The following is a 24,430-nucleotide window of genomic DNA, read 5'->3' on the forward strand; positions in this document are numbered from 1 at the left end:
ATAAATATTGTAACTTGACAGCGCATTTTGGATGAAATGGAAAATGGAGTAAGAGAAACATGTTAACATATTCTTCCAAAAAAAACATTTTGCATTTATATCAGTATTTCGGAATCACACAGAGCAGAGCCAAAATAGTAGAAATTTTGACAATTCATCATCACCTCGAGCAAAAATAGTTTATATAAAGATTCCCAACTCTTATTAAAACCGGGAGACAAAAAAAATAAGCGCCACCATCAAATATGACGGCAGAAATGCAACTAAAACACAGTGAACACTGTTAGCAGAAAAAACTCATGTTAATCAGTTTTTATCACACGGTGGGACACATGTACTCAATTGAGAGTTATTAAGCACAGCAATCAAAAGTCTCATTAACAATAACTAATTTGTGCACTCACAAATCTCCAGTGTCAGAAATGAGGGTGTGGATTATTTTATGCGCAGCCACAAAATGGGACTGCACACTTTAGATCTGTGGATTGTGACATTTGTGCTATATTTCAAATCAGTACCTATTGAAATTATTTTTTTTTTAATTTTTCTACTCGCTAACCGCTTTTTGTGACAGCAAAAGATTGCACAATATTCAAATTTCCAAAAAAAAAAAAATATCAGCATGATTGTTTCACTTTGAAGAAGACTCAAAATTTGCAAAATTAACAAAATTAATAATAAAATAATATTCTTCAAAATTTAACACGACACTTCAGATAAAGTAAAATGCCACAGTTTTATAAGTTGATCCAGCTGTTTCTATCATGCAGCACTTTCAGTATTGTGTTTTTTCTAACTTTTTTCTTGCAGGCCATTTAGCTAAATTTAGTTCTATGTACAAATTTAACAGAGTAAATAAAGGTAGCGGTACACCTCAGGTGAAAATGAAAAATCTTCTCTAGCCAGTAACTAAAAATAGTTGAAAGATGAATTTTGAACTGGTCTTAAAACCTCCTAAGATGTTTTAATTTCGATTCCTCTGATTTAACCGTAGGAATGTTATCACATTGAGGGAATCAAAAAATAAAATCTTAAGAAGTTTTAAACACTGAGACTGGCTTGAAATTCAACTTTTCACTATGTTCTTAAATTATAAATTGTAAAGTATTCTTAAATTATCATTTTCTTTATACACTTTTTTTATTCATTGCTAATATAAATAATCTAATTAAAAACATTGTGAACGTTAATGTTTTCATTATTATTTTAACTGTTTAAGTTTGAGTTTTTTCACAATCGATGAATCTGAATGCGGTTAGCTCAATTTTACTGAGTCAGTAGCATTTGTTTCTGCAAAATTTAATCAAATTACTTCAGAGTGCATTTTGAATAATTTTAAATTTATTGAAAACATATCAGAGTGCATCATGATCTGCACGCTCGTATCTTTAAACACAATTTGTGAGAAATGTTGACCTTTTCCGTCAACAGGTGGTGCTGATGTTTGTAGAAAGAATGTCTGTTGGCATTTATATGAAAAATGTCAAGAGCTGGGTATCTTTATATCTACTATCTTTGCCTCGAGTTTAAGATTCGGCTACAACCCCATCTAGGCAGCGTGTTCAATTGGCACCATGAAGGTCGGGGTTCAATCCCGAAGCCGGACTTTTTAGTTTTATTTAAGTAAGTTATTTGATTACTTGCTTTATTTTAATTTTATTATAATTTTCAGAATTTTCTTAAATAGTTTTACCTATGGAGGAAAACAACAAGAGGAACAAAAAGATAAAATGTGATGAAAAGTGATTCAAATTAAAATGACCCTTTCGCTCATTTTCAATAGTTGTAATCTTTTCTAATCTTCTATCCGTCTATTATTTTTCAATTCTTTAATATACTTTCTCAAAGAATATAAAATTTTACCAATACAGCCGATAAAATAATTTAAGGAAATATTTTTACCAATTTTCAAAAGTTTCAGGGCTCTAAAATTAGCTCTTAGCTTTTTGCACATCAGAAAAATGTGAATTATGTGCCCTTGTGTAATATATCATGTCAAGATAAAGAATATAAAACATTTTTTAAAATTAAGGCTTGAATTGGTATCTTGAAGAATATTTCGTATCTGTATAAAATCTGTAATGATATCTATAGTTTTTTTTTCAATTTTAAAAGTGATTGGATTTAAAGTTATGGATGAGCTTGTCAAGATACACTTCGTAATAAAAACCAATTTCAAAGTCCAGGTAGAGTTTTTGTTTGTCAAAATTTGAGTTTCAATACAAACAGTTTGCAAAACATTGCCAATCGAATTTGCCAATTAATAATTAGTTTCAATTCGTGAATGTCATAGAATGAAATGTCTTAGGCCTAGACTGAGTTAAGATAAAATACCGTCGAAAGTGAGCCAATTTTCTGACATGTTGGTAAACACTTATTTTTTAACACTTTTTGGGATTAATAAATTTTACTTTACGACAGTTAATAATTTTGTGAGCTAAAAATTAAAAATCCATAAACCCCCTCCCACCCCGTTCGCACGGCCTTGCACTGAAGCCTTCGTGTTTTTTAAAATCAACGAAAAAAGAATGATTGACTAGATTATAGAATGAATACAGACAGAACGGAATTTTTCTATTTGATGTAGACAAAATGGATTATGAATATTTAATGAGCCGTGAATTTGATTTTAAACCAATAAAAATAAATAAAAAGGAAAAAAAATCAGAATTCAGCGGAAAAATTTACACATTGTTTTCTTGATATGAGTTTTACAAATCATGATGTGTTTGACAATTTTGAAATTTTCAGCAATTTTAATAATTATTTCAAATTTGATCGTTTTGATATTTTTAACGATTTTGGCAACTTTGACAACTTTGACAATTTTGACAATTATGACAATTTTGACAATTTTGACAATTATGACAATTTTGACAATTTTGACAATTTTGACAATTTTGACAATTTTGACAATTTTGACAATTTTGACAATTTTGACAATTTTGACAATTTTGACAATTTTGACAATTTTGACAATTTTGACAATTTTGACAATTTTGACAATTTTGACAATTTTGACAATTTTGACAATTTTGACAATTTTGACAATTTTGACAATTTTGACAATTTTGACAATTTTAACAATTTTGACAATTTTGACAATTTTGACAATTTTGACAATTTTGACAATTTTGACAATTTTGACAATTTTGACAATTTTGACAATTTTGACAACTTTAACAACTTTGACAATTTTGACAATTTTGACAATTTTGACAATTTTGACAATTTTGACAATTTTGACAATTTTGACAATTTTGACAATTATGACAATTTTGACAATTTTGACAATTTTGACAATTTTGACAATTTTGACAATTTTGACAATTTTGACAATTTTTACAATTTTTACAATTTTTACAATTTTTACAAATTTTTACAATTTTGACAATTTTGACAATTTTGACAATTTTGACAATTTTGACAATTTTGACAATTTTGACAATTTTGACAATTTTGACAATTTTGACAATTTTGACAATTTTGACAATTTTGACAATTTTGACAATTTTGACAATTTTGACAATTTTGACAATTTTGATAATTTTGACAATTTTGACAAATTTGACAATTTTGACAAATTTGACAATTTTGACAATTATAAAAAAAACCTTATTTGTATATGAAAACCTTATTTGTTTATTTTTTACATATTAAAATATTGTATTTATATCACCCAAATTTTGCTTAAATTTGGGACCTGAGCTGTAAATTTGGGAATTATGTTCGTCAAGTTATATCGTGAGACGGAATGCTATGTAAATAAATAATTAAATTGGGACCTGTTCCAAAAATTGAACTTGAAATTCAAACCTGATTATCTCAGGATGAGGTGGACCAAATTTCAAAATTCGAGTTGCATTCGAACCCTTTTTTAATACTTGTCAAAACACATTTAAGTATAAATAAAACAGCTTCTAAAGTAATCGTTCAAAAATTTGGGATCATCCCTCAGTATGGTGTAACGGCCAAAAGTTTTTATTTCACGCGTATCTCTATTATTAAACATCGTGTTTGTTTATCTGGTAAGATGATTTGAAGCTAATGAATATAACTTTCTTTATCAACATTTAGTTGAAATATTTTTGAAGACTGAGGGTGTTTTTTCAGGGATTTTAATCCTAGTCGTTGATTCACCTCATCTCCTACCGTGGCTAGTGTACTTTTTATTATTTTTTTTTTGACGGGGTGACCCCAAACTTTTGGTCGGCAGTGTACGTACACAAACTACTCTTGCAGGGTTCAATATAGTCAAGTCAATTTTTTTTTAAACTTTGTGTATTAAAACTAATTTTTTGAGCAAGTTTTAACATAGTAATCATTAACGGTTTCTGGATGCTTAAAATACTAGTTAAAATATGCTGGTTCGTTTCGATGAAAAAAAATCAAGTGCCTTTCTTTTTGGTTTTTATTAATAAGTTCTTGAACATTGCTCAAATTTGCTAAGTATTGCTCGGATTGTGGATTGAATTTTTTTAAATCAAATGCCCATATTGTTATGTTTTAAAACAAAATAGCCCGGATAAGCTTTGCCTAGATATGTGCGTGAAAAATTCCGATAACATTTGGCGAATTTGGCGAACAAAGTAAGACAGCTGCTGAAAAACTAAAAATGACGACACATTTCAACAAAACATTCCTTGGACAATTTTTTTAGAGTTAATGCTATCAGTTTCTAGGATCTAGGATGTAAATGAAGAAAATAATGCAAAACCGAAGATGATTCATTTTTAAGTTTATTCCAGAAGATATTCGTTTTTAACTTTCGCTGGAAACTTTTTTTTTGCTGTTTGTTGGCTTGGGCCAATATGCCCATCTCGTTTCACTGGAAATCAATCTTTTTCGATAATTTTTGCCCCTGGAGGTAGGCACCACCATTAACATTTCATTGAATATAAGGCCGGAACAAATTTCAAATCCTTCTTTTGTCACTCAGAGTTGGAAAAAATAATGCAAAAAACAAATAAATTGAAATAAATTGCCCGAAAGCTTGTATGCAACGAAATTGCATACAATATCATTGCACCAAACCTCTAAATTTTGTAATTTTTTATTGAAAAATTCAATAAAGCCAAGAATATAAAAAGTGAAATAACTTCCATATTCTACAACTTGTTTTTTGGTCTTGTAATCTTTCGGATATTTGCATTTTTAATCGAAATTTACATTAAATATTTCAAACTTTATTTATTCCCCCCTTCAGGTTTTTTGGAAATTTCGATGGTGGGGGCAGGGGGTGACAAGAGAAGAAATTAACATTTGTTCCAGCCTAATTGGGTGACGAAAAAGGTTAATTTGGGGAATTGGAATTAACAAATAAAACAAAATAGCCTGACTTTCATGGGTTAAATTGCTATACAATATTTGCGAAGCGAAAACAGCGCCCTGATCCACGTTCAAGATAATGTAAGTTGTTAAGGTACACTTAACATAATATGACACAAATATATCGAAAATAGTCCAACAGCTGTCTCGATTCACCCCATTTTACGGTACCAATCCAGTTTCTTGAACAAGTATCACTATTTACCTTCTTTCTGCTCTTATACATATCTGCACATTATTTTTGCGAAATTTAAAGGCTCAATAAAGTTAGCCGTGTCAGCTAGTATAAAATATGCAATTTATTTGATCGAACAAGAAATTAATCCACTAAAAATAATATATTTTGAGTGCTTGAGTGTCAATCTTTTAATTTTAGTATTCTTGTTAGATTTCAGCTACATCAACGACCATAAAAAACTTATACTAAACTTGCTCCTGTAAATGCGAAAAAATTATAAAAAAAAACTTTTTCAGAAAACCGTCAAACTTTAGCAAATGGTTCAAGGTTGAACTTCGGACCGAATGCTAAAAAGGTCCTTAATAAACGAAAAAAAAAATCTAACTAATGAATTTGAACAACGCACAGTATTCATAAAATGTGAAATCTGTTCCTTTGAACCGAATCACAGCCGAAGGAAAGTTCCACTTCCATATCCCTCAACAAATTGAATGATAGCCAGTTGTAACGCGATACTTAAAAGCAGATTAGCTCCCATGTAAACCGAGCCGCATCGAAGCATCTGCTCGTTTACTAGTCTAGTCAAGTGACATGTGGTTTTTAATTGGATTTGATCGATTATTTCCCTTTTACACTTGACGGTGTAAATATCACCATCCTCTGCCATGTTTTTAATGTACGCCTTTTTGCCTTTCTTACAGAAAGGTATAGTTATCGGTCGATTTGGGAGATCCTTAATTATGGGTCTTAGATATACCTTTATAGGTACCTATCGAATCAGCTCGACGAGTTCAGACGATGTCAGTGTATTTGTATGTATTGGTGTGATTTTTTTATAAACTTTGTCACTACGTTTTTGCGAAACTGGGAAGTACAATAAAAATGATTTTTGTCTTAAAAAATTTGATTTTTTTCCCTCTTCAATGTATAAAAGAAAGAAAAAAAAAACAAAATAGTTTGAAAAATAAATTTTCATAGTAATTATCATCAAATCATCACTCCAAAAAACGTGTCAATTTGGCTGGCTAGCCACAACCAGCAATCACTAAAATCAAGATTATCGTATAAATGACGTCAAATATAGATGACGTCATAGACACGATGGGCGCGCTTCACTCCCACTCATGACGTCTTCATGAGGACGAAACGAGCGGGAAGAAGAAATAGTAGGAAAATTATTTTAATTAAATTTAACTTATGTACCAGATCAGTTTTCACCGAACCGGTCTCAAAAATTTAAGAGCCGAAGCTCCCAAACCATATTGTAGTAATATGGATTTTCATAAAGGGGTACGACCCCGGACTTGTCAGATCAAACCGATGGGTGTAGGGTTCAACACCGCAGTTTTCTGCAGCGATGGCTGGCTTTGATACTACGACGCAAGCGGAAAGCTGTCAGATAATTTTGAACGACACGGTGATGACGGGGACGCGGACTATGCATGTACACCATCCCATCTTCTCTCGTTCCGTTCGTGCTCAGAAAGCTTTTTCGTATGCACGAACGACAGGAGAGAATTTCGCCCGTGTAAGCAAATTTAATCCAATTAGACAAATGCTTCTAAATCCTCTCGAGCTTTAAGCTCTCGGGCTAGTTTTTTTTGTTCCCTTTTCTCTTTCTCTTTTAAGATCTAACGTTGTGCGATGAAAACTTTTCGTTCGCATTGAAAAACCTGTGCAATTGTTGCGTTGTTGCAAAAACGATGACGGCTTGGGAGTCAATCCGAATTCTCACTTGCGCCAATGGAAGATAATAACCAAACAGTAGCGCCACCAAGTCCTTCATAATAGAGTCTAAAGCATTTGGGATTTTTTTTTGAACATGCATAAAGCTAAAAACCTAATAATAATAATAATTGACAAAGTTGGAGAAACTGAAAAAAACTGTCCAAATTAACCATTTAGATGACCAAATACAAAAATGACAAAATCAACAAAATTGACAAAATTGAAAAAAAATTAACAAAATAGACCAAATTGCAAAAATTGACGAAATCGACAAAAATGACATAATTAACTAAATTGACAGAAGTGAAAAAATCGACAAAGTCAACAAAATTGACAAAACAGACAAAATTGATAAAATTGACAAGATTGATAAAACTGACAAAATTGACAAAATTCACAAAATTGACCGAATTGACAGAATTGACTAAATCGACCCAATTCACAAAATTGACAAAATTTAAAAAATTAACAGATCTGACAAAATTGACGAAATTGACAAGATCGACAAAATTGATGAAATTGATAGAATTGACAAAACCGACGAAATTGACAAAACTGAAAATGTTGGCAAAATTATAATAAATAATAAAATTGACAAAATTTACAGAATTGTCTGAATTGACAAAATTGACAGAACTGAAAAATTTTATCAAATTGGAAAAATTGACGTGATAAAATTGACAAATTCGACCAAATTGACAAAATCGAAAAGATTGAAAAGATTGACAAAATTAACGACATTTATAAGATTGATAAAGATGATATAATTGACAAGATAGAGAAAATTGTCCAAATTGACATAATTGACATAATTCACAAAAGTTAAACAACTGTCAATGTGGACCAAATTGAAAAAATTGCCAAAATTAACAAAATTGATAAAACTTGCAACATTTCCAAAACCTAAAAAAAAAACAAATTGACAAAATAATCAAAATCTACAAATTTGACAAAATTAACAAAATTGAAAAAATTGACAAAATTGGCAAAATTGACAAAATTTAAACTAATGACAAAATTGATTAAATTTGACAAAGTTGACAAAGTTTACGAAAATGACGAAATAGACAAAATTTACATAACTGACAGAATTGACAAAATTGACTAAGCTGACAAACTTGGCGAATTTGATAAAATGGTAGACAAAACCGACAAAATTGACTGAACTGACAATTTCGACAAAATCATGAAAATTGATAAATTGACAATATTGACAAACTGACAACTGACAATATTGACAAAATTGAAAAAATGGCAAAATTGACAAAATTGAAAAATTTAACAAAATTGACGAAATTGACTAAGTGAAAAAACAGACAAAAATGTCTAAATTACTAAGTTAAAAACATTGCGAATTCAAAATTTCCAATATTTTTAATTTTAAGAATTAATTTTACCGATTTTCCACGTTTCGGTATCGCATTTTACTCTAGCAATTGAATTTTTTTCCAATAATTTTATTAATGTATTTGTTTCCATTACTTGAGAGGTTGAATTATTTGAAATAATTAATCAGATATCTTTTTGCCTTTTTACAATTTGTATTCTTAGTTTTTATACCTTTCATTTTGAATTTACCAAATGCTGTAACTCAAAAAAGAGTAGATTGAGTTAGATTATAATGTCATAGAAACGGAATCATACAAGATATTCCAGAATCCAGTCATTCAAAAATCTCCGATTAGATGCAAATAATGTTATTAATATGAAAATTAGGATAATATATAAAAATACTTTTATCCTTTAAAAAACTTTGAATCTAAATTTCCTTATTTTTTTGGATTTACTGCGTATGAAATTCTTTAATCATAATTCATAATTCATTTTGTGCCATATATCCCAATATAATTTACAGACTGTAAGAAAGGCTACAATCCACTGTCAAGTGTATTAAATCGGGTTTTTGGTTCTGTTTCACTTACAGATGTCTCAATCGAACTTCAAGCGGTCCCAGAGCCGGGTATGGTACGGAAATGGCCCACCACAGGATAATCCAGCCTTTTCCAGCAGCGGTTTGTTCGGGATTAGTGGAAGTGGATACTACTTCCAGGGTACGATTAGGACACCACTAGGTGGGAGGCTGAATCTGCCTAGCAGTTTTCCGGAACTGGATGAAGAAGATGAGCTCAGTCTGCAGCGAACGCCGGAGAAACAGGCGAATGGAAATGTGAGCAGCAGCAGCAGCAATAATAGCAGTACAAGAAGCGCTACTAATCTTAATTGGAATGGACGTCAGGGAAGCCCCGCTAGTCATAAAAGTCAGGTAAGAGGAAAGAAATTTGATTTTAATTGTTTACTCTATTTTCAAAAATTAGGAGAGAATAGTAAGCCAAATATCTGATTTTTGTTTGTTTGTTTTAATCAGGACTCTGGATTCTCTGACACCGAACTATCGCCGAACATGCCGTCTACGAGCCGAAATCGAAACGAAAACCTTTCCACACCGGATAAGTTAACGCCGAAACGAACGATCAACGAACAGTTGTTCCAGCAACGATCCCCCTCGATCGGAAGTGAAGCCCCCACTCCACCAACAGTGATCCGAAGACCTGCCCCGCAATCGGAGCACTCCCGCCCCGATGCTCCCATCCGTAGGATATCGTACAGTAGTGAGCCCAGTTCACCTGCTCCAAGCGAAGAAGATCTGATGGCCAAAATAGATAGCATCAACTTTAACAACACATCACCTTTAATCGATTCTAGTCATACGAGTGCTGAAAAGCCAGCCAAATCGAGCGAGGAGGATGAATCTCCGAGCTCTTCAACACAGTGCCAATGTCCCACCCGAAGTAGTGGAAGCTCTCTCAAAAGAGGCAGAGTCATTACGAAGTGTGTGCTTCGTGTAAAACGCGATCTAAGCAATCAGCTTCGTGATTCCGACGAACAAATGATTTCATTGGACAGCAGTGAACTTTCAAATATCCTTAACAAAACACTTTCGAATGAAGATAACCTAGCTGCCCTCAAAACCCCTAAAAGTATACTTAAATCCTCGGAGAGCTACAACAATGAAACTGTGGTGTTCGGATACGTTTCTCCAGAGCATGCCACACGGAAAGATCAAGATCCCGATAATATACCTACGAGAGACAAGGAGTTACCAACTTACTCAGAACTGTACCCTAACGGAACCTCAACACCCATAATGTATCCACCCAAATTCTACCGATCGCTCCCTCAGACTCCAACCAGAACCCAGCGATCACCCATGAAACTTCGACCAACCAAACTGATCGACAACTTCTACGAGGAACCCCAGCATGACGTTACCAATCGAATATCCACCGGAGACGATCTAAACTTTACCCATTACGAAAATCCTCTACTCAACGGCCACACCCCAGCTGTCCAGTCCTGGCTAGACGGGCTTCGTTTCTCCTACCAAAGTGAGGTTATGTCAATCCTGCAGACCAAATCTATCAGCACCGAAGCTGGCCGAAATCTCAAAATGACCTCGGCAACCGCCGTCAAACTAATCCGGCACCTCCAAACCAAAGTCATGACCCTCCAAGGGGAATTCGAACGGGTCGAAAAAATATTCTCCTCTATCAAACGCTACCAACAGCAGCTTGAGGAAGACGACGACGAAGATGATGACGAAAAGGAAATTTACCAACAGGTTGCCCCGATAGTCCTCAACTTGGCGAACAACATCTACGATTTCGTGCAGAAGCAGAAATCGAACGACTATTTCGGAAAGGAGAAAGCAGATCTGAAAAAGTTCCGCGAAAACACTCAATCCCTAGTGGATATGACTACAGATCTTCGGATAGCCTCCGCCAACGGTGAAGACTTCGACTACCGATCCGTCGAAGAAGAAATCCAAATCATCAAACGGTACTTCCTCATAACAACGAGGCTAATCTTTAAAAACTTGGTTAAAGTGATTGTAGACGCGATCGAGGACTCTCGGTGCGACCTAATGCTTCGATCCAACCTCTCCTACATCGCTAACCTATCAAACCTCGACTACCAGGGCCTAGCATCCCTAAACGACGCCTTCATCTCGAACGGAGCCGTTCGAGCACTGCTAATCGTCTGTATCGAGTCCAAGTTCTCCTCAATACGAGCTCTCGCTTTGAGAGCCTTGGCAACGGTTTGTTCTACCACCGAAACGATCCGGCAGCTGGAGAAAGCTGACGGAATAGAGGTTCTTCGGGATATTCTCTCAGATCGAAGGTCGGCCTCGGAACGAGCCGAGCCGGAACTGAGGGAGGCGGTGTCGGTTCTAACGCAGATTACCGCTCCCTGGCATGGCGAGGATCACCGCATCGATGGGCTGAAGCAGCATCTGCACGCCATCGTAGAAGCCGTGACTGGTGAGTTGAAGTTCGAAATGTGTTCTAAACTTTGCACATTGACGAAACACTTGTCAAGGGTAGGAGTAGGTACTAAGATATTTTGGAAATTATATGATGCCATAGTTTTGACCTTTATTGCGTTTACACCCACGCGTGGCCACTGTATTTTTTTATCATCAAAAACTTTCTGCCACTTTATACAGGAGAATCTGCTCTTTTCAACACATTATTATGAAACAAATCCTTCAGGGAGTCTAGCAAAAAAAAGGGAAAAATAAACGTACCGAGAATTTTTTCGATTTTTTACATAAAATTCCTTAACTGTTTTGTTTTGTTAACTGTTTTGAAAATATGAATTTTGAAGCTTGTATAAACAAATAAAGGACCGCGTAGACGTAGAAATCTGAGACTCAAAACACTTTGGTTCGGCATTCTCAATCTCAGAAACAACTATACATCAGCGCCGTAGGAGGAATCTTCTCAGGGGAAAAGAAGAAGGGGGGGATTGGTTGAAAGATTGATTTTTTTTGGTAAAAAATTTTAATCAAACAATGCAAGAATTAAAAAAAATGTTTGTATTATTTGATGGATGATCCATTTTAAAGTACTCTTACGTAAATAGTTTTCTATTAAATCGTCACTTTTGTAAAAACGCTTTAAAATCTACGTTTGTATAATAAGTTACAAAAAATGAACGTTTTTTTCATGGCTTGATGAAATCTTTGAATTTGCTCTAGAGTCTGGTAGGATAAGCTCATTTGATTTGAGTACAGAATCAATTTTTTTTAAAAGAAAGTCTTCAATTTAAAACTAGTTTAATCTACCAAGAAGATTTCAATCATCGCAGAAAGTAATTAAAATGTTCAAAAGTAAAAGTAACAGATTAACATTTTGCGGTTCAAATCTGTTTTTCGCAATCTTGATCCAAATTTAAGATTGTAGTTGGAAATTTGAGTTTTACAAACCTGTAAATTTAAATTTTTTTGGCAATACACCTAGAAAAACTTGAATTCCCTGCAGATTTTTATGCGTGATGATGATATGATAATTTAATTTTATTTTTTCAAAACAAATTCCATAATTAAAATGTGTTGATGTTTTTTTTAACAAAATTCAGGTTTTGACTTTTTTAAAACTTGCTTAAGAAACTCAAATGCAGATTAATATTTGTGATTTACAGGTGAATCTTTTTACAAACTGACTTTGAAATAATTTGAAATTTAGAAATTGAATTACCAATATAAAATATAAATTGCAATCTCTTGTGACTTGAATTTCTCGACAAAATAGTCAACTTGATATTTTTCTTGGGATTTTCTTCGAGCTGAATTGGATGAAAGAGCTGAATCAAAATCTTAATTTTAAATAATAACTCTGATTCCGAAGTTTCAACCTGAATTCATTTGCATTTTGCACAATCCCACATCCCACAATTCCCCATCAGAAGATAAAATTTGAGAAAAGAAGTGAAATTTGTTTCAGAACCCTCAATTATGAATCTGTTATTCAAATTAAGAAGTTTTGGGTTTCAATCTAAATTTAAAATTTCGAAAAAAAATAATACGACATGAGGATCTTAATTAAAATATGAATTTCGAATCATAATTCAAAGTTTTCAGTTCTGATTCTCCATTTTAAAGCTTTGTTACTTTTTTATTCTGCCTCAAATTTATGTTTAAGAACTTCGAATCAAAATATTTAACAAAAACTTAGGATAAGTTCTAGTTTTTATTCATTTGGAAAATTATTATTTGAATATTGAGAGTGCAAATAACTTTCGTATGTATGAAATGCAAAATTAAATTAAAACATGGTTTATAAAAACCAGGATTTCAAAACATAATTTATTTAACATTTGACCTGAAAATCAAGAATATTTAGCTTGGGGATTGGAGTTTTAAAGGATTATTATTAGTAAAAAATCGAAAAATTGACACTTGTACTTGTTTGTTATGCTTCAAAACAAAGGTCTTCTAGACTTCTCGATGGATTTCTTCCGTGATTAAGGTTATGAATAAAAGTGTTGAATAAGGGAGAGTCTCCTTTAAAATACGGAAAATTTTCAGAGATGTATTTTTTTTACTTCTTGATACATACATCTTAATACTTATGATCTCAAAATGGTGGCTTAAGCCACATTTCTTTAAAGATGTTTAAAATATAAATTGAGCTAAAAAAAGACTTATTTTCTCAATTCAAATTCTTATTTTCACTCGAAATTTTGGTTTCCAATTAAATTTAAATGATTTAGTAAGGCTTTTCAAGAGTAATAGTCCTTCTTTCAAAACGAATGACAAAGCCCCGAAAACTAATCCAAGGTTCAGAATTCTGCTACAGTTAAAAAAAATTCACATGTTAAAAAAAGTTTTGTTCGGAATATTAAATTTTTATTCGATATTGTTACTTGTTTCGAAGGTTTTGGTTCCCAGTTTTCAAATCAAAATTTTTTTTTGTTTTCATTTTTCGGAGTCTGTACCCAGTTTGGGATTCTTGATTTTCAGTTCGAATCATCATAAGAGAAAAAAAACGAAATACTGTTCTGCAATTCTGATTCAAATATGGTTTTGCATTTTGTTCAAAATTTATTATTTTTGAAACTCAAATGCATTTTTACTATTCAGATAATAGTTTTTCGAACATGAAAAAAAGAATATTAGAAACCATCCTGACTCTTTGTTCACTTTTCAGATACGAAATTCTCAATCTCAATTCTAATGAAAAACATCAACTTAACAGAGCTTCTTACTGGCGATCCAGAATTAAAAATTCAGGATCAGATCGATTTGAAACTCAAAATTATTTTTTTATTTGGATTCACAAGTCAGATTTTAAAATAAAAATTGAAACAATGAATTCAGATTCAAACCTTTAACATAAGGCTTTAAATTAAAGATTCATGATTGAGGGCCCTGAAACAAATTTCACTTCTTGACTCATATTGGAAATTCTGACCTGCAATTCAGATGCAGAAATGGTTTTTTTTATAAATTTCAGAAATCGTTTTGAAATTTGCAAACAGAATGCAAATTAAAATTTTGGATTCAGGTTTTTTTTTTGTAGAGAAATGAATCCAACTTAGATGAAAATTCAGGGAATAGATAAGAGAAAATCGATGTTGAAAAGGTTCAGAATAGAGATTCAGAATTATTCAGATTCAGCTCAGAAATGAGTTTAGTTTTAAAAACATCAAAATGAATATTTCGTAAGGAGATTCAAACAGCAGGAAATCGTAGACAGATTATATTGATTGTTGGGTAAATCAAATTCAAAGTTTCACATTTTGAATCACAGCCAGTTTGATTACACAATTCAGCTGAAAATCACGAATAAATTTGAGTATATTTCCAAGATTTGTCTAATGAAAAAACTGTTTTTTATTGTTTTTAAATTAACCACAAAATTTAATTCCTGAAATCGATTTTCAAAGAACAGTTAACGCTCATAATGAAACATTAACGTCAAAAACCGGCAGAAAATGCCATATTTTTCTGACTGAATTGAGTAGCTTTTTAATATTGTAACTTTTTAAGGGCCAAATTTCGAACTAAAATCTTAAATTTGGATCGAGTTTGCTGGAATCAAATTTGAACCGTAAAAATTTGATTTACAATTTTCATCGATGGAAAAAAAATCTTAAATTTGCTCACAAGACGAGTAGATTTATCTTACTTGATTTAAGTATAAAAAAAAGTTTTTTTTAAAAGAAATTTAAAGCTGTTTTAAAATAACTAGCTTTTTAACAAAATCAATGACCTCATATGTATATCTCAGATTTATGAGCAAATTCAAAAATTTTTATCAATGGATAAAGTAAGTTCCCTATTTTGATACTGAAGGCCACTAAACAAATTTAACTGGAACCATTTTAAAAATTTGAGGACGTTTATTCAAAAGTTACTATTTATTACTTGAAAACTATTAATGGAAAAGGACTCATGAATGAATGATCAAGTATGTGCTTTTAAATTGTGTTTGATTGTGTTTTTTTTAGTTCATGTACTGTCTGAGCAAAAATATCATACAAATAAATCATCCACTAAACCCCCTTTCTTCCCGCCATTAGACGGTTCTTCCTAACGCCCCGCTTCAAGGTTTATTTTAATAAAAAAAAAGCTGAAAAATCTTTGAAGGCGGCAAGCTGAGGTTGCTTATTTTTTTCCGAACGTATCCGGCCGGGTTAATCCAGACAATTTTAACTTAAACCTGAAAATATCTAAAACCTGAAAAAAATTTTAATCCGAAATCCGGGCAAATTTGGTCAAGCTTACGGAAATGTTCAAAAACATAAATTTTTTGATTGCTTGGATTTGACCACCGCTCTTTCTTGAGTTCTTCCTTAATCGACATTTTTGCTGATTTATGATGAATTTCAGCCATTCACATAAAAAAAAAATATTTAAAGTAGGAAGAAATAGTGTAAATATTTCAGAAACTATTCCTAAAAGGGAAGGAAAACACTTGACATTTCTTCACAGATTTTAAATCGTATTTTAGACTTCCAAAAAACCGTTTAAAATATCGTTTTTTGAAGCAAAAATCAAAAATTACATCCGCAAGCTAAGCCTTTGCTCCAATCATGGGCGGTCAATATTTCAACGCCATTGTCATAAGATGTGAATGCCAGCGGCGATGATTTGATTTGTGACCGCCGCGCAGTGGGGTAGAACCTACAAAAACTTAGACAAAACCAAATTTTAATTTTTTGATTAAAAGTTGGATATTTATCTTTAAAGAAAAATGATAGCGCATCTCAAATCCATCAAAATCTTCAAAAAATGCGATGTTTTGAGCAACTTACTGAGGAGGAGAAGTTGGGGTAAATATTTTGAATATTTTGTGATAAATGAGAAAAATAAATTAAAATATCTTTAGGGGAGATGAGGGCATAACGTGCACCCAGGGCATAATGAGCACTACGCTTTTCTACGAAAGTACGTATTTTCTTAAATAAATTTTAATGAGGATTTGTTTCGTACTTCCTATAGTATTAATTTTTCACAAAAAAAGGAATCTCCTTTTCATCTTTACAGAGATATTTAAAAAAAAAACAAGCTTGGTTCTCAAGTTACGAAAATATTATAATTTTTGAGCACCACGAAATAAGCTCTTATGATCATAAAATAACCTTGATCTATAATGTACGCACTGCAACATGATGTACTCATTGTTTCTCAATTTTTAGCATCATAAAATTTTTGATTTTTCACTTTTATCAATTTTAAAACACGTTTTTACTTAAATTTGTTGACTAGGGGCATATAGAGCACCATATTATCGGGGCATAGTGAGCATTTTCTGCCGTAGAATCTAGCAGCGAATTAAAATTGATTTATAGCGCCACACCTTGACTAGTTTTCATCCGACGATTTAGCCTATTGGTAAGGTATTGGAGAGGTAATCAAAAGACTGGAGTTCGATTTCTGTTCGAGGTGACTTTTTCCATTTACAATTCATGATCGATTTTTTTATTGTTACATTATACGGCTAGTAGCATAGTGCGTGAATTGTTTGTATTCTACAAAAAGACCTAGATTATTTTGTTACTGCTTTGTTTGATGAATCTGCGACTCACCTGACTTCATCGAGTTGAATTCGCTGCTAAATTCCCCGACAGAAAACGCACATCCTGCCCTGATTTATGGTGCTCATACTGCCTCAGGGGGGGTTCTCATTATGCCCCTACAGTGGCTGGTTTTCAGCTTTTGGCAAATTTTTCAAATGCATTTTTTTACGTTTTCTTCTAGTTTTTCACGTTTCAGCCCGTTAGGAAATAGGCTTTTCAAGTGTCTGAATACGAAACAATAATGTAACCTCCATATTATAGCTGTTTTCTATGGTTAAATAAGCGTTTTCCTTAAGGTGGCCATTATGGCCTCATCTCCCCTAATATCGACAAATTCGCCCTGTGGAGAAGCGATACACAGATGTTCGTGTTTTGATTTTTTGGGTGTTCAGGGGTGCCAAGTGCATTGATATTTGGAAAATGATTATATTAATTGAATTGCATTGTTATTGAAAACCCTTTTCATGAGAACTGAGAATTTGCAACTTTCCCGTAGAATTCTATTTGAATGTGAGATAAAAAGCATCATTTATCTGAACGAAATAGCAACTTACTGTATCGCACACTTAAACGATGTTGCGAATTATGTGGATATGTTTAAAATAATCAGAGCATGTAGACTATTATTTCCAAAGTCAACATAGACGGGCTTTCACTAATTTACTTGTTTGTAACAGTGAATGAGTTCGCATTCGTTTAGCAGTTAGAAATAACTCTTTTTTAATCTACCAAGCAGTATCTACATGAAAGATATTTCAGATGTCACTGGTGAGGCTGCCAGCAAATCAAAATTTGAGGTTATAGCTGAGGCCAAATTTTCGCCAATAACCCAGATCATGGCAACGATATACACTCCGTGTGGAGCACATCTATCAGATTTAAGATTTTTTCATCAGGTTTGAGCTTGTTTTTCTCTGATTTGAGCTTACATCTCCTATGCTCTGGAGGAAAAAAAAGCTTAAAAACGAGATTCTCCAACACTTAGTTAGAGGGTCAAACGATACATAGACAAATCCTGCAGCGTTGCCGGGATCTGTATATACCGTTGGATTTGTGTATCGCGTGACCAGGTCTCGGCAACGTTATACAAACCGTGTGGAGCACATCTTTCAGATTTAAGCTTTTTTCTTCAGATTTATGCTTTTTTCCTCAGATTTAAGCTTTCATTTCCTATGCTCTCAAGGCAAAAAAGCTTAAATCTGAGGAAAAAAAGCTTATAAAAGAGATTCACTAGCACTTATTTAAAGATGTTGGTCACACGATACATAGACAAATCGTGTAACGTTGCTGAAATCTGCGTGTGACAAACATCTATTTGCTAGTGCTAAGTGTTAGTGTATCTCGTTTTTAAGCTTATTTCCTCAGATTTAGGCTTTTTTTGCCTTGAGAGTATTGGAGGTGAAAGCTTAAATCTGAGAAATAAAAAGCTTAGTCTGACAAAAAAAAAAGCTTAGATCTGAAAGATGTGCTCCACACGGATTCTCTATTTTATTTATTTATTGTTAATATATCAACGAATCACGTATTGATCCTAATGATTAGAAAGACTATGACAATTGACCATCATTCTCCATCTGCCTCAGGTGGTACAGTGGGGTGGGTGAGATTGAGGTAGATAAATGTTGTGTGTTCGATTCTCACCGATAGAATTTTTTTTTTCATTTTCCAGTTTCTGAGATGAATAATTATCCAAAAGGATGGAAATCCCCTAAAATATTTTTCGTTGTGTCGCTTGAATATTTGTATGTAGTGGTTCTTCATATCATCTTTAGCGCGATGCACATTTCTGAGCATTTTCGGCACCTAGTTAGCTTTGATCGGCATTGAAATCTTGCAACTTTTTTTTGTGATGGTCCCACAGGCCCATTTGGGTCCTTCCTCATATGCTTCGTCAGATCTTCATCACTATTATATGATCCTTTTTAGAATTAGTCTTTTTTATATGGTCTGTTTTATGTGATTTAATGTCAACCTCTTAAAAATATTCAAGTTTGAACTTTCTTTGATGTTCTGTGGTAGGCTGTTATACATTTTCAGTCCGTTGTAGAACACAGAACGTTTGGTCATCTCTCTTCGTGTATGGTAATCTGAAGTCTTGAGCTCTCCTTGTATTGTATCCGTGTATGTCCATTTCGTACTGCAGACCGTCCAATAAATAAGATGGTAACATTCCTTTCTTCATTTTGAAGATGAAAATCAAGCTGTTGTAAGCAATCCTCTGTTTAACTGACAACCATTGTAACATATCAAGCATAAGAGCACTAGGAGTATATCGGTTGCATCGTATCACCACTCGCATTATCTTGTTTTGTATTCTTTGCAGCCGCTTTGTCTGCGTATTTGATGCATGAAGCAATATTGTAGCGCAATAATCAAAATGTGACATAATTACAGATTTCACGTAAATAATTTTCGACCAGAAAGTCATATATCTGCTTATCCGACAAAGTATTCCATATTTCATGGCAATCTTCTTAATAGTGTAGTCAATGTGAGCTATAAAATTTAAATTTTCATCTATCTGTACTCCTAAGTGTTTGACTTGATGTAGGTACTCTTTCGATTGCAAAACCATCAATCAACAACTTCTTCTTTGGGTGCAGTTGTGATTCTCCAATCGTATCATCTTTGTTTCAATTCATGATTGAGCACAGTTTCGAACAGTGTTAGAGCCGAACGACATTTAAATTTTGCAGTCTTTTTTTAGGTGTAGGATGGCGACCGTAAAAAAATGGCTGATCGAGTTTTAAACTTCAAGAAAATGCTTTTGACTCTAATATGTGTTGTAAGCCTACTTGGTTCAATAAATCTACTGAATCAAAGCAATCGAAAGATTCCCTTTAATTCAACCGCGGTATAAGAAATTTTTTTTTCTCAAGTGAGAGTTTTCGAGTAATCTAATAATTGAAAACGCACACTGAAGATAATAGTAAGTGACTATCGAAAAACCGGTACCTGAACTTTTCTCATATTGTGGTTAAATAAACAGAAATATTTCAATTGCTTTGATTCGATTTTTAAGAATTAGAATCGCTTTATGTTTCTCTTTCTCAGTTTGGTAATCCTCATTTTTGGGATTTGAACTTTTCAAACTTATCTAAGCTACCCAGCTGATGAGCTGCTACTTTGCATCTGGAGCAAATTACTTGCACCATAAGGTCCGGAAGGAGAAAACAATTATCAGTCCGTTTGAATGGCGCCAGTCTCAGGAACAAATACCATTTGAGTGACCATAAAGTTGGGAAAAGTAAACCGACTGGGGCGTCGCGGCGAAGAAAACCAATTGAACGTCGTCTTTGCCCGTCGCCATCGTCATTAAAAACTATTGAAGTGCTTCGCGCGAGCAATTGAAGCTGCTAAAAGTTTTCCCCCGCTCTCTGGCTTTTATTTGTCTAGCTGGGGACATCTTGGATCCTTCTGCACTATTTTTACCAGAATGGATCCTTTTTGCTTCAAGAAAAGAAGCGCAGAGTGGATGTGAAGGGAAGACTTGTTATGGTCATTATCTCGGCAGGAAATTCTTCATTATCATTACCGTTGTATTATCTGAGGTCTCTCAGATGATGTTTCGTTTGTGCCTTTCCGGAGACTATTTAAGCAGAAATGGGATGGGTTTCGATGATGGCCGAGCATAATTACTCGCCGCGTAGTTGCTGCTGCCTGCTGATGGCTGTTGTATTTGCCATTCGCCGAGTATTCCGTTTTCTTAATTATTTCGATGAGGTGGAAAATTTTCCACTTCCGGAGATTGGAAAAGGGTTTTTTTCCGGCTGGCATTTGGTAGGTTTTTCTGGGCCCTATAAAAGGAACATCGTCAATATCCTTTGATTGTTTCCCTGAATTCGTCTTCTGTTAATGAAAGATGGGCGATTGAAAGGAAAACTCTTGAAATTGTCTGTTCATCCTGAATGCATTGAGTAGAAATAGAAAAATAAACAAAAATAGTTCTAGGGGTTAATGTTTATAATTGTTCATTAATAAAGTCTTTTCTCACCTCTTTTTCTCTCCACAGCACTCGTCGATAGGACGACCTGTTGCCAGACACTGCTCCTATGTTCGGCCTGTCTCAACAACATGACCCGCCTGGAATCGACCGCTCTCTATTCGCTGATGTCCCACGAAACGGCCAACAAGCTGCGGCTGGCCGTGGAGCGACGAGGCCCCGGTGCTTCGATATTTTTATATGTAAGTATTTAGAGATGTCTTAATTGAGCGCCATCATGAGTTATTTTTATTTTTTCAATCAAATTGTAAAGATGGAATTTATCTTTTATTTGTAAGATATTAAGAGGTAATGTAAATATTTTGAATACTTATGTTATTCTCTGGTTTTTGTTCAAATAAATCGCTTGAATCTATACTTTGGTGAGAATGGGGATACTTGATACCCTTTTCTTCTTTTCATCATATCTTTTAGGGAAAATTTTTCAACTCACCGTCTTTTGTATTTTCTGACAGCGTGTAGTTTCAAGTTTTATGCTCCAAAAATTAGAACGATACATGAACTCATAGATAAACTAGAAGCATTTTCGTGAGACTAAAAAATTGTGATATTTTTTTATGTTATAGAAGACTTTATCCTTTACTTGAGGAGACTTTGATCCTTAACGCAGGGTGCCCTGATTCTTGGCAAAACTCTAGTATAATCCTTAGATAAAAGGTCCGTCAACTGTTTTTTGCCGTATTAGTTCTCATTTCACATTTTGTAAGTATCAGACAAAGAGAGTTCCAAAAGTTTGTGTACTACCCTAATAGCATTGCGTACTTAAAGGATCAATTTTTTAGATTTTATTTAAATTATGTATTTTTAGTCATTTTGAACAGATGATTTCTAGATGAACATAAGTTATTGGATAGATATTAGTTATTTCATGATAACCAATGATCAAGATCCATTCAGAAAAAAATATATCATTTTGGACTCTAGGGATCAATAATACCCATAGCATATGTTGGGTAAGTACCTTACTTCGATATCCGATGATTGGAGTGGACTCTATGGTTCCTGGATGTATTGCCTGGGTGACCGATGTTGGGTGTGGGCTATGCCTGCGCTCCTTGGCATTGAATCCGATGCAGGATGGACTGTATGGAGTAGGCTGCGGAGTTGTTCTCAACTTCCTACTGTTCCCTAGGTTGGACGTTCCGGACGCACATTAACTGGACATACTTTTTCATAAAACGCGACGCTAGTGATAAGACATTTATTCGACTAAAACTACATAATTATATTTAACGAACTAAACAATATAAACTATAGGGGTTCGAACATCGATTGGATGGTTGCTTGGTGCCTTCCGATAAGTACTGAAGGGCCAGCTCAAATTAAACTCTTGAGCAGGCCGGGTTGACCCGATCGCCGTCGGATTAGGGTATTATTGGGGTGGTTTCCTGGGGTAGGGGGTGGTATTGTTTTTGCCATCGGTTGCTGCTGTGGTGGTAATGCCTGGTGTTGGTTCTCTCGCTGCTCGTCTCTCGTATCCCATCGCTCGGTGACCATCTCTCGCTATGTTGTTGCCCATCTCTTGGTATCGATCGTGTACGCTCTTCTCTCTCATGCCTTCATCATCGTCTCGACCATCGGGGGTACGCAGATGTATTTCAGGGTACCAGTTGTAATATACAGCATACATTTAAGAAAACTTCTTCATACAAAAAAATTGAGAGTTTCCTATTGCTTTGAAAATATGGCACAATGAAATTCAAATTATACTTTAACGATTGACATCTTGGAATAAATATTTTCATTATATTTTTTTCGTGTGAGAAACATTTTAAAGTGAAGATTTTCAAATCACATTTTGTTACATTTTTCAAACTATGTTCATCAACTCGAAAAATGAATTTTTTAAAGTTTGTTGCATTAATAGCATTCTTGTTTTTTTCTTTCTGGCACATTTTTCTAGAACATTTGATATTTGTAAGACATTCCTGTTTGGAGATATAGCGAAGGAATCAAGTATCCTCTGGGATTAAGTATCCTCACTCTCCCCTATACTTAATTATCAGGGGACCTTCTAAGTCAAATATCATAATTAAGATAATTTAAAAGTTTGAAAAAGCCAACATTTTTTAAACCTGATTTTGAAAAATAATAATCCCTAAGACATATTTCACCGTTACGTGAACTCAGTTCTATTATCTTATCTCACATTTTGCGTCACAGATTTTTGTGGCTTCATTCGAAAACTGTAATCGGAAACTTGGAGCAATTGATAGCATGTATCATTTCTCAGGTTTTATGTAGACTTTTCATGCGTTTTTTTTGGAAAATATTTAAAAATTTAGACATGATTTTACAAAGTTTCCACAACAATGCAAACAACAACTATCACAAGATTTTCTACCCACTGAATTCTCATTTTTTTTTTTGATAACCCTAAATACATAAGGGTTTATTTGTTTGTATTCCACACCAAATGCTATCATTTTGATAAAATAATTTTCGGTGATCTGAAAATACACAATAATATCTTTTTTATCTTAAAAATGTGTGCCCAAGCAGAATCTTATGACAAAACTATAGCAAATTTTGCTATCACACCGAAAAATTGTACGATTCCAAAAAGTTGTAGATAGCTTATTGATGCCTAGTTTTGAACAAAATTTTTATTTTTATTTAAATTTAGATTTGTTCTTATTTTTACAAAATAAAGGATGCCCCAATGATGCCTTGGTGAAGAGGATGCGTTGATTTGCATTGAAAATTTTCCAAAATATTAATCTATAGGATGCAGTTTAGCGTAGCGCATCCGTGCACCCATAGCATTATCCACATATATCAAGGGTGCCCAAATGACGCCTAATTTTGCTATTGGGTATTGTATTTGTATTACAAAATTGACACCTCAATTATGTCTAATTTTAATATAAAATTAAATTCTGCACCAAATTTTGCTTTCTGTTTGCTGTTGACACCTAAATGTGGTCTCATTTTGCAACAGCAACCGATGCTATCAGTTTGTCGTAACACCTTATTATGCTCTCAGTTTGCTATCAAACTGGGTATCAAAGTCTGCTTGGGTGGGATAAAATTTTATAACTGCTGTGATATGCCAGAGTGACGTATATGCCATTTTAAGTTTTCGTCAATAAGAGCGTTTTTCTCTGTTTCCCCATTTTCCACTACTCCAGGATTTTTCATGAGATTTGATCTGTAAATTTTACAAAAATTCAGAAACTATTTAACAAAAATCATGAAAAAAAAACATTCGAAACAATATTTTTCCATCGGAAAATTTAACCAGATTTTGAATCGTATTTCAGAGTGCCAAAAAATCGTATTTGTTTAGTTTATTAAATCTAGCTTGAAAAATCTTATTTTTAAGCGAC

At 33.5% G+C, this 24,430-nt stretch overlaps 1 protein-coding gene across 2 annotated transcripts in view; it reads left to right on the forward strand.

Moving 5' to 3' along the window:
* Positions 1–24,430, forward strand: part of LOC129746597 (uncharacterized) — an 81,547-nt gene that overhangs the window by 38,465 nt on the left and 18,652 nt on the right. For both annotated transcript variants that reach the window (XM_055740333.1, XM_055740334.1), the window contains 3 exons: positions 9,159–9,497; positions 9,600–11,553; positions 21,111–21,283. In XM_055740333.1, coding sequence (XP_055596308.1) covers positions 9,159–9,497; positions 9,600–11,553; positions 21,111–21,283 — 2,466 coding nt within the window. The remainder of the gene's footprint in view (positions 1–9,158; positions 9,498–9,599; positions 11,554–21,110; positions 21,284–24,430) is intronic.

Source organism: Uranotaenia lowii, chromosome 2 (assembly GCF_029784155.1).
Source record: "Uranotaenia lowii strain MFRU-FL chromosome 2, ASM2978415v1, whole genome shotgun sequence".
Lineage (NCBI taxonomy): Eukaryota > Metazoa > Arthropoda > Insecta > Diptera > Culicidae > Uranotaenia > Uranotaenia lowii.